Source organism: Phaenicophaeus curvirostris, chromosome 4 (assembly GCF_032191515.1).
Source record: "Phaenicophaeus curvirostris isolate KB17595 chromosome 4, BPBGC_Pcur_1.0, whole genome shotgun sequence".
Lineage (NCBI taxonomy): Eukaryota > Metazoa > Chordata > Aves > Cuculiformes > Cuculidae > Phaenicophaeus > Phaenicophaeus curvirostris.
Window position 1 is genome coordinate 21,547,345 of NC_091395.1, and position 11,884 is coordinate 21,559,228.

Consider the following 11,884-nt stretch of genomic DNA (forward strand, 5'->3'; position numbering starts at 1 on the left):
ACTCTGGGAAATTCTCCAGTGGCAGAGAAACCGGAAGATACCTAAATTCACTTCTGTAAGAAATCTATCCCCCCTGTTATCACCAAATCTGTCCACAGACCACATGAAGTTTTCAGGTAGTCTTGTAGCAGTAGTATGTCAAATTAAGCCACTCCAAGCTTTCTGTTAGCTCAGCTTCAGACAGCATGAAGATCTCTGTGTAACCAGAAACACAGACGTGGAAGGAGTATGGGATGGAAGCAGAATGACTTGATTTTTAAAAGCTAATGCACAATCATAACAACATCTGTGAAAAAAAAAAATAAAGTGAGGCGCTTCTGCAACACTCTCTGACATGAACAGCAGAGGCCAGAAAAGATGCTGGGTTTGCATTGGGGCTTCCTTAGTTAGTGAAGACAACTAGATTTTAAGGTTCAGAGGAGGAGGTCCTTTCTCATTCTGGTTTTCCTGTCTAAAATGGTCAGAAATTGAATGAATGCCACAAGGAATTGCAAATGGTACCAAATCCATACAAGTCAAATCAGGTGTGGTGTGTACCCGAATCAAGAGTATTTCTCTAGGGTTTCTGGAATCAGGATCTGCTCTGGGGTAGACTGAGCAGAATAGGTTTCTGTTCAATACCATGCAGGAACCTCAGCTACCTCCTGGAATAATTAAGGTTAACTCCCAGTAATGCCAATGGGACATGAATGTCCTTGCACCAGGGCTGGTATCTGTTTCCTGCTACACCTCATCAGTCTGTAATTTACACTTACTTTGCTCACCTACTGCATGACAAACTAGTGCAAGTGGCATTGCATTTCCACCTACACATTCACTTTTAGACTGCCATATACGACACCAGCTACTCTGTACCTCACCCTGCCAGGGCACAAGTTGTTCACAGGGAAGCTGTGGGTAGGTCGCTGTGTTTGCTTCTCAGACTGCAGGACACAACACAACAGAAGAGGGACAAGACCAGCAAAGCTGTCTACTCCACCCATTTTTCCTTAACAGCTTCGCTTCCTGAAGGATTTTATGGAGAACACATTCCAACTTGGCTTGAAATGTGAAGAGAGGCATCTTGGAATCAGATAAAACTAATACAGAAACACTGCTCTGATAAGAGACTAAATCTCATCACACTGAGCTCAAACAGCAAGGCTTACAGCTCCACGCTCTGGACATTTAACAGGCTACACAGAGTCTTTGATTAAGACCAGGCAGCCTCCATGCCTTCTCAAATATGCAAATGTTTTATTTTCCAACAAAGGTTTCTCCATACATACGTTAGACTTTATAATAATCTAAACAACTGTTCAAACAACTAAATCTTTTCCTAACTAGGAGGCAATGAAACTGGACTCAGATGTTCTTTAACTACCCTTTAGGGCACTGTTATTAAAATTATTTACATCGGTGTTGATATCAACAAGACATGACAACTAGATTTACATCTAAGTAGAAAAAGGAATGGCTTTTCAATTCTGCTAGGTAGAGAACTCTCATTTAGTTTTCACTCCTTATGTAACATACACAAAGTGGTATTCATGACTGATGGAGATTTCTTCCTCACCTGACATTTAGAGAAACTTTGTTTTTAAGGTATGAATATTAAACAGGGCAGAGGATCTTTGGGTATTGAGCAGGGTACCACTAAGGAGCACAGCACCAAAAGCTGAACTCAGTCTTCTCTGGGAAAGTCAACACTGCATTGACTAAAATGTTGACTTTGATGAAAAAATTATGAGAAAAACACTTAAGTGGGCACAAAGAATAAATTTTGTCAATCCAGAAACAATATTTCTATTTTAGTATGCACAGGAATTATTAAAAAGGACCAACTTTAAAAAATAGTGAAGATGGAAAAATATAAGTAGTATCTTGCAGTCTATACATATGCCCAAAGCAATGCCAGAGAGGAGACTAATATTGTAGTCTTCAGCAATCACACATAAAAATTCAGCCATCCAGCCAAATTATTAGGATGTTTAAAAAAAAATAACCCCACAAAATTGCAGATTTTTTCATATTTTATTTCTTATGTCATACTTCTAAGCTTCATCAATTACTGAGGCAACAACAAAAAACTAACTCAAGGGAAACTGAGAATCTCTTATTGCCATATGAAGCTAAAGCATTAGACAGAAACAATAAATTCTAGGAGGCTCACTGTACGTTTATGACCAGGTCCCTGCTCTGGCCCAAGACAGCAGAGTAGAGTAGTGTTGCAGCTGGGAGACTTATGTTTGTAAAAATACTCTGAACTTCAGAGCACTGTCTAAAATATTGTTACAGTAAAACAAAACCAAGGATTATCCAGTGTCACTGACTGCACAAAATACTCTCAGATACAAAATACCTTGTTGCTCCCTAGAAATCATGGCTTCTTCCTTAAAAGTACTAGGGTCAAAACCTATAGTGTTCTCCTTATGTAGCTGTGGTGTTGTCACTGATTTATGTGGGATCTTCTGCAGGGTTTCGGGGAAAATAAGATTGCAGCTAGACCTAGCCAAAACCCATTGTTTCCCAAAATCATGTTACTAGCATTTGATTTTGATGCAAAAAATCTTCCTGTATTCTGCACTGCTTCAATAAAAGCCTGCTGAGGGCATGATAAAACCACCACAGAGAGGAAAGGTAAGTGTCAACCTAAGCCATCACATCATCTTTCTAAACAGAAGGCAAATATTTGTGCTCCTGGCCATGCTAGGGAAAGATTTCCTGCTGCATTTCTCATTGCAACCCCACATTATTCTTTCCATCCAGACCACAACATCCAAAACATCCCTTTCAGCCCACAACTTACTGTTCATCTTTCCCTCTGTCTATCACCCTTTTTCAGGCTGCACATTTCAGACAGATACATGATGCACCCTAGATCTAAAAGGATGAAAGGGGCAGAGGTAGAGCAACGAAGACCAAAGTCAGGGAAGAGAACACATGGATTTCTTATCTGGATCTATGAATGTCCTTGAAGTCCTAAAGCTTCCCCACAGACAGTATCCATTACCATCATTACACCTCCAAATGAGGCTTGCTAAGTTAAAACATGTCACCTACTTTTGAAGATCCCATGGTAGGTCCCGGTAGCTCTGGTAGCCTTTCTGACCACCAACGAAGGCTTGACTAAAGTCTGGACTGGGTAGTGAACGCTGCTGGAAAATGCAGGAGTCGCATTGACTGGTGTGACGCGAAGATAAAGGTGTTGAATGAAGATCCTTCATTGAGGCACAGCTGGCGCAACACCCAGCACCCTGTGGGTTATTGCAAAATGAGGGAGCGAACTTCAGAATGAAAACAAACAGAGGTAAGCATGGAGTTGATAAGAGGACTCTAACCTTCAGATCAGCTCCGCATCAAAGAACTCCCCAAGCAGAGATGGACAGAGCAGATAAACCAGCCTAGGCAAGAAGACTCGTTCTTCAGCACAGCAGAACAGGAAGTGCATGAGATTTCCCTTTTCCAGCACTCCCTTTCTGTCCAACTTGTATCCCTACAGCAGGCCTTCTCCTGAGTGGCAGCACCTTCTACCGTACACTCACTGTAAAACCCATGTGGGAGAGTCACCAGACTGTCCGCAATGGTAGATCACTTGCCTCCTGAGGTAGCCAACACAAAGACCCAACACAAAAAGTATAGACAGAAATGGCTTGGTCAGCCAAGCCTAATCTCCCTTGGTGCTCACTCCTCCACAGCTGTCCTGGACTCTCTTGGCATCAGGGACATGACAACTATAAGTATCCAGCCTCTTAATTACATGTTAGTCATTTAATGGCTGGCCTAACCCCGCCTGTGGAAAATGCTTACTCTGTGAAAAGGGCCACCAATCTCCTTGGAATTCTCTTCTCCCAGTGCAAATGTGATTCTTCAGAGCCAGCTGGGAAGGGGAAAAATGGGTATTCTCTAGTGAGAAAAACCGTACTTGCTTTGAACATCCAAAATCAAAATGGAAAATGAACCAGAAATTAAACCTCTGGTTTCTAGGCTTTGATGCGTTTGGATTTGTGCCAAAAAGTTTGAAGAATTTGGTTTTCCAATGACGTCTCAAGACTCCACAATCATTTTTATGGGAACAGTTATCATCTCCCAGAAAGAATCTCAGCAACAGAGTTTTAAAAAAAAAAGAAAAAGAGGAAGTGAAAATTTCAGCTAATTGTACCTCATCCTTTTCCAATTTTCCCCGAAGATGCCCATTCACAGGCACTTCAGTGTAATTAGAGAAGCAAGTGTCTGGACAGCCCATTTTTTTGGACAGTAGTAAAAGCTAAGCACTGCTTCACAGCATCTCCCCTTTCTCTAACACTGATTTCTTCCTTTGCTTTGAGCAAATTAATTGGTTTTTTGGCTTCTCCTAACTCCTTGTAGAGAGGGCATTGTTGGAGTTACCTACCGCATGTGGGGGTTTAGTGACTGAATACCCAGTTACCTATCAAGTCTTCCCTATGCATTCCCTTCCCTTTCTGTATGGCCAGCCCTGTTATTTCCTTTTTCATGATTAGTAAAGCTCAAAAATGTTTGTGCATAAAGGAAATCCCTGTTCCACCCAGAAACAAGTACACAGGTCCTCTGGCACTGGATGGTGTGCTAGAGGTAGATTCCAAACTAATTCAGTCCAAGAGTCAAGAAAATACCTTAGAATTCCTTGGATTAATTTAATTTTCTTTTTAAAACATTGTTTACAATTTAAAATTGATCACAAAATCTGTCATCCTTACAAAACACACTCCTAGAATAGAAAAAGCTTAACTAAATTTGGGATATAAAGAAGTGCATAGCAAATTATGCCCAGAATGGTCAGGCTGAGGCTGTGCATAGTGGTCTGCCTAGAGAGATGAAAGTCAGCAGCATTGTTAGTGGGATTAATTTCTTCATTAGTTTGTATAGACTACTAATTGGGTACCCAGAGTACCAAGGCAAAGCACACTGGGAAAAGGTGGCTTTGGAAATGTAAGATGCACAGAATTTTCCCTGATGCACCCAGAAGTTCAAAGGCCAGCTCTGCCCACCTGGGTCACGTAAAAACATGTTCCAGCAGAAGCACATTTTAGCAAACAGCTAGAGTTTGAGAGAAAAGTTACTTGAGACCTTGGGCTCTGCAACAAGATTTCATGGAGACATAGAGCATTTGTTAGGAACTAATGCCAGGTTGAAAAGGGTCTCAGGAAGTAGTTCTAGAGGAAACATCTTAGACAACAGATGAATGAAATTCTGGCAACTTTCAGAGCACACTAGGACAGATCTTCCTGTTATTACTCCAGAGCATGAACAACAGAGATATTCCAAACGCATGATCTGATTTCCTTACAGTCAAGAATTTTCTACAATCTGCCCAGTAAAAATTGAAGTAGGTTGCTTTCACATTAAATAACCATTAATATCATCTGTCATGGAAAACAGTGGAATATAAGGAAATACACTTGCCTGTGTTAGATTATGCAAAACCAATTTACACATTCCTGCCCCCCAGGAACAATGGTACAGATGGGTCAAGAAAAGACAATCACCAAGGAACAATTTTCCTCACAATAAATTAGCAAGTTGCAAAGTGTTTGTTATTGCAGAGTTGTTCAGTAGGCTAAGGCAGTTACTAAACTTTTCGGATAATACTAGGGAAGCAGTACAGAAACTAGTTATCAACATGGGGTAGAAATCTGAGAATATGGATGCACAGGATTTAGTGAATTTAACTGTAAAAAGATATAATGACTATTCTCTCCATTTAACCCTGCAAAGTCAGCCCAGCCGGTCAGACAGACTGCTTGCCTAAGAATGGTAATAATAGGCTTCCTTGGTTTATGTTTGCATACTTACCTAGGCTCCCTGACTGTAGAGATGGAGAATGCCTTTAGAGAAGACCATTGGCTAGACCATAGCAACAACAACTTCAGAATTCGCAGGCAAGTATGTTTTATGTAATTGCTACCAGTTACTCAACCCATGCCACTAATTTTAGATTAAAGACAGCAGTCAGTCATTACTTTAAAACTGAGAAGTGAATCTTGCCAGTGATATTTAACAGAACTGACAGAGGTACTGTTACTCAATTTGGCCTCAAACAACCCAAATTAATTAGATCTGCTTTGTGCGGAGGGCTAGACAGGATGACCTCTGTACACCCCTCTACAGAGTAATCTAAATTATTCCATGATTTTGTGAGCAGACAATAAAAACAAACTGGTACATTGTGATGAAATCCTTCCTTAGGACAACTCCACTCATTTTCCATCAGCACACCTTGACACACAGTTATGGCTTCAGGCCTTCCTCTCCTGAAAAACACAAAAGCATCATGCATTTGGCCTTCAAAATTCAGGTGAAGCTCTAGATGAGCTGCATTTCTTCATACTTTTTAACTTCGGCTGTGAACATGCTAGACAACTCTACTGTTTTAACAAAGCAATGTCATCAGTTTATTATCCCATCCTTTCCTTTGCCACATGATATTCCCAGCCATGGCTTTTAATAACTGATAAGTAGAGAAAGAAAATAATAAAATTCACTAAAAGGACAGAATGGTTCTTCAGATCCAATGTCAGGGCTGGGAGAGAAGCCAGGTCTTTTATCTTGAGCCTTGAAAAGTAACTCAGGGCCAAATTTTATTACATGCCCATGCAGCTTTGAGATACTGAGCATGCGGAGGCTTTCAGATGCTGTAAGCAATGGCCTCGAGCTCTGATGTATGCGAGATCCTGCCTTGGTTCATTTCCAATTAGTGTGTCTTTCCGGGCCCTTATAACAGAAACTGCTACACCCGTCTGAGTTCCAGCCAGATAAGCCATCCCAGAATACTGACAACGCCCTGAGACAACAGAAGTACCCTACTGCAAGAGTAATTAAAAAAGAATTCATAGCCCGTCTCCCCATTTCAGGAAAAAAGATAGCACACAGGTCCCTGGCCTCTGCAGCTGCTCAGCCAGAGCTGCTCTTTGGTACAGTGAAACAGGTCAGCTTGCATTTTCTTCCAGGTGTTGCCTAGGCTAACAAGCTGCTTTCTACATTCACTGCACGAACCCTCGGCTCCCAGATAAGATGCACAGCATCTCCAAAGAGACAGGAGATCCTCAAATGAATTGAGCTAGGCCTACAAAGAAATAAGGCACAGGAAGATAAAAACAAATCCTTCACTTGCACAGCTCAAATTAAACAAAACCCAGCAGCGTTGTTTCACATATCAGAAGCACTAGAGGGACTTCCTGGGAACACTAAAACAGATCTTTGCGGAAGACAACACACTCGAAACAAGACTTTTTGTATATCTCTCTGTCCCCAGAGAATGGCTAGCTTAGACTTGATTTTGTATTATTTGTTAGCAGCTAACTTGCATAGTAGAAGCCAATTGGAGTCTGGCTCTTTGAGATACTTTCTGCCACAGCTCTGCAGCTGTACACAGGATCATGAATGTGATTCTTTTGAGCCATCGCCTCATTTATCATATATTGCATGAGCCTTCAAAGCTTCATAGACTAAACTAGACATAATGAAAATCAAGACCAAGACCTCCATCCTGTAGCCATTTCAACTCTGGCTGTCCTTTCAGCCACCGTTCAGGAGCTGAATCACTCTGACACAAAAATGCAGCGTGCTTCAGGCAGGACTGCTCAGTACCAAATGAAAGTTCCACTTGGTTTGCTGCCTCCCTACCTTCTGGCTGAGTTCACTCTTGGGTAACCTGCTCTCTACCTTGGTGGCACAGAACGGATTGTTTTCCCTTCCGTGCCCTGCTATTTTCATTGAATGCTCAATTAATGGTAACAGTGCCAGACAAGTTGGGGACAACAGCCCTGGGTATTGCATCGAAGGGTCAAGCATGAAGGCAACCTGATGTCAGTCATCTTTAGGTTGTCTGCCAGTGTATTCACCTGTCACAGAAACAGTTCAGGGACAGTCAGGTCATCTGAGGCAGCACTCACCACTTACCCACAGCCACGTGCCTTTCCCTGAAGCTGCGAAGCACTTTGGGAGAAAAAAATCACAGAGTTGCTGACATAGGAAGGGAACTCTGGAGGAGATGATCTAGTCCAAAAACACTGCTCAAAGCAAAGGCAGCCAGACCGGGATGCTGAGGCTCATAACTAGGTGGGTTTTGCATATCTCCAAGAATGGAGACTCCATAACCTCTCCAGACAACCTGTTTCAATGTTCAACCACTCTCATAGTAAAAAAAGGCTTTTTCTTATTTTCTCACCACCCTTTAGCACGGGAGACATTATTTCCTAGTACATTTCCTCCATCTGATCTGTCCACTGGAGAAGGAATGATTGCAGTAACAGTTCCCTTTGGTACGCAGGTTATCTCAGCTGGCCTGCAGAACAGTGCCAGACTGTCTGGGTCATGACTCCACAGGCTGTGTGCTATAGGTGATGTCAAGAGTCTGGGGAAGGTCAGAGATGTGTGACAATTGCAGGCACCTCATTGTTTGCATTGACTTACAAAGAACAATCTGTGGTTAAAACAGGATCTGGGTGCTAGGCGGACGACAAATCCTTCCTCAAGGAAGGATCTTCTCAATGGCACAACTGGAAGATGGAAAGCACAGAAGTTAAGAGGACAAACATGACATAGTAAACACAACCTTTCAGGTTTACTGGAGGGAGGAAGGAATTCAGTAGCTAACCAAGTGAATCAGAAACGTGCCCTATATTCCTTGGAGCTCTCCAACCTTACATAAAAGTAAATAATTGCATTTTTGGATAACAACTTCCCACAAAAATTTTCCATCTTTCCAGAAACAATTTCCTTACAACTGAGGAAAAGCCACCAGCAAAGACTGGCAAACAAAATATTCTTCAAAGGAAGTGTCATTCAAGACTGGGTTCAATTAAAAATAAGACTTTACCCAAAAATAAAGCAGATTAACTGACATTTGTTGTATTTGTCTCTAAACTTTTCTGAACTATTCTAACCAGATGAGTTTTTAAAAGTTTTCTTTGCAGCAATAATGGGTCAAGGGCCCAAGGCAAGCTGAAATACTGACAGCTATGTTTTATAGAGGTATCTTGGTTCAATTATATATACATGACAGTTATTCTTCTGTTCAGTTCTTCACTTCATGCTCTTTGACAGAAACTCCACCCACATGACTCCCTCAACCAAATACAACCACCTCAGTTGAACATATCCTTGAGTCAGTTGAACATACCTTTGGCATAGTTACCAGCTACTGAATGCTCATAAATGCTTTAATTAAGTGTCACATATACAACACATGCTCTGTCACAAACTCAGTAGTTTTCTCTATGCCATAAAAAAATTAAAAAATTCATTTGTTAAAATTATGTCCTTTAAGAAGTCAGTTTCTAAGACTCCCTTTATTGCACTCAATCCAGGAATATGCGACAAAAGGGCAACTGTTCTTTCAAATGAATAGCCACCTTCCCATCCATAGCCAATCTGGCACGTCCTGCAATACTGCAAGAAACCTGTTGCATTCCTTTTTACCCCCTCACAAAAACTCAAATCCCAAGACCATCCTTTTTGCTGTTAGGTATTATAGACCAGGGTCCATCAACTCCAGCATGTTTTGTTCCTCAAAAGCTTGCTCTTCTAGCTCAGAATATCCTGCAATTTGTACTGTGTCCTGACAAGAAAGGGACAAGAAGAAATCCAGTGTCTTCAACTTCAAAAATTATCAGGAGTTATCAAAATGGGAGCTCAAAGCAAACAGCAGCTGTGCAGCTCTGAAAATCTCCCATCCCATCAGATTCTCGAAATTACTGCTGCTCATTGCCATCTTGTTTGCAAGAAGGCTGATGGGCTTAGAAAATACACCTATGAGGCCAACAAAATCTGACAATGGGCCTTTCCAGTCTACTTTTCCACAGGACAAAAGTCTGGGTATGATGTGGCAGAGAAGCAGGCAAAGCCTGCACAGCTCCTTGCTCAAAGCCGTTGAATGGTTGTCGTCTCCTCAGACTTTGCAAGACGATCTTGTAACACCTCTGCATTTTCAAGGCAACATGGTCATGGTGTCTTGTCCTCCAGAACAGAGCTCCACAACAGGGAAGAGCTTAAGACTCTTCTACAATACAATTCACCCTCTAGTGGCTGACACAAGACCTGTTTGCCTGCACACAAATTTGGGTAACCTCTGTCCAGGTGGGTAAATTCTGACCAAGCCTGGATGGGGATGTGCTCTTTTAACAGGTATGCTCTTCTTCCAGTTATGCTCCTCTAACAACTCAATTAAACCAGATGGCTAAGACTGCACAAAAGCCAGTACATAAATACATGGTAAAGGATCAGTGCTTTCCATAATGCAGGAAATGAACAAGAAGACAATTTTTTAAGAGGTTTTATTATATTTAGGTATAAATTACATTCTTGTGTGTCATGCATGATTGTACAGTTAGATACATCCCATTCTGCATTGAGTGAAGATGTTAGTTCCCAAGAAAATACGGCTGAGAGAAGATTAAGCTTGTGGCTTCATGAATAGATGGGACTTCAGCTTAAAAGAAATACAAATCTGCTAGGCCCCCTAAACCAAATAAAACATCCTGGCCACCTACATTGCTTCAGGTTTCCATAATTTCCCTCTGGAGAAGCCAGGCAATGGTGACATTAGTGTAGTTTCACCACAAGTAATGGATTCAGAGCCATCACGTCCATCCACACCAACACTCCCAGTCAATGAGGGGTGTTCTTTGAAGAGTTCTTCTTGACAGCCCTCATTTATACTGCTTTGCATCACCTAGAGGCCTCAGAGCATGTAAACTACATTGCTTCCAAAGAAACCAGATCAGAATACTTGTTCCAGTTGCTATCAGGAAAACTCCACAAGGCAATCTGAAATAAAGTCCCTCAAAACATCCCATGTATATAGCAGGTCCCCTTGAGCCCCACTCACTCCTGGCTGCACTTTGCTGGCACTTGACATTAAGGTGGATCAGGTACTGTATCTCTCCAAGATGCTCAATGAGTTCACTTTTTCAGCCTTGTATGCACCACTTTGGAGAACAATATTCACTGCAGCCCTTGCTACAGAGCACAATGCTCTGCTTTCTGATTTTGTACCCCAAATAGGGACAACTGGAAAGTTCACAGATGCAAAATAAATTTTTTGGACATTTACTTACCTGCTTTGTGGAACCAGTGAGATAGCTGGGATTTGTAAGCCTAAAAATATTAAGTTTTGAAGCTACAATGAAATCCAGCAGGCTGGGGACACCATTAAGGCCTTTGAAAACTGGAGCCTAAAGTGCTTTGGAATCTGGAAATTCATGGCATCTTGCAATGATGACTTTCTTCATGAAGATCAAATTTTATTCACTGTTCTGATAAGACAATTGCTATCAGCAAGAAGAAAAAAATTCATATATACTTGTCATACATCCCTTTTAAGCTTCCTCTACAAGCAATTTACTTTAAAACAATGTTCTCCTTAAGGGACTATAATCACATTTGTTTGGCCTACTGAACCAGTCTGACACTTCTTAGCCCCTGTGTAGAAATTAAGCCACCAAGTTTTGTTTCTGAAGTTCTCAGCATTCCACAAGAAAAGTCCCCTTAGAAATGTTAAGTGCTAGGTTTCCTGATATAACAGTATACATCACACAACAGCTGTTGACACCTCTTTCACACAGACCTCCTCTGGACATCCAAATATTCCCGTACCTCCAGTGCATGGGTCTCTGTACTGGCAAGGAGCCAGATCACAAATCAGAGGATGCACAATCAAAATATTTCTGTTAACTTGATGGATTGCTGCTCTGTTTGGCAGCATTTGTATCAAGCTGCATAGTCCAGAGAGGATCCCCTGAACTGCCATTGACTATGTTAACTAACTTGTACTTGATTTGGACAACACTTTGATCCTTAAAGACTGGAATCACTGAGAGCTTGTTTCCTTCAGATCTTTTAACTATGAGCATGCTGAAAGCCTGGTGTATGTCTTTTCTGGCAT

General features: G+C 41.5%; 1 protein-coding gene across 2 annotated transcripts in view; it reads right to left on the reverse strand.

The window, feature by feature from the left end:
- LOC138719894 (transmembrane protease serine 11E-like) overlaps nt 1-3,671 on the reverse strand; it is a 41,605-nt gene extending 37,934 nt beyond the window's left edge. For both annotated transcript variants that reach the window (XM_069855470.1, XM_069855469.1), the window contains exon 1: nt 3,043-3,671. In XM_069855470.1, coding sequence (XP_069711571.1) covers nt 3,043-3,206 — 164 coding nt within the window. In that variant the 5' untranslated portion in view covers nt 3,207-3,671. The remainder of the gene's footprint in view (nt 1-3,042) is intronic.
- Nucleotides 3,672-11,884: the final 8,213 nt, after the last annotated feature.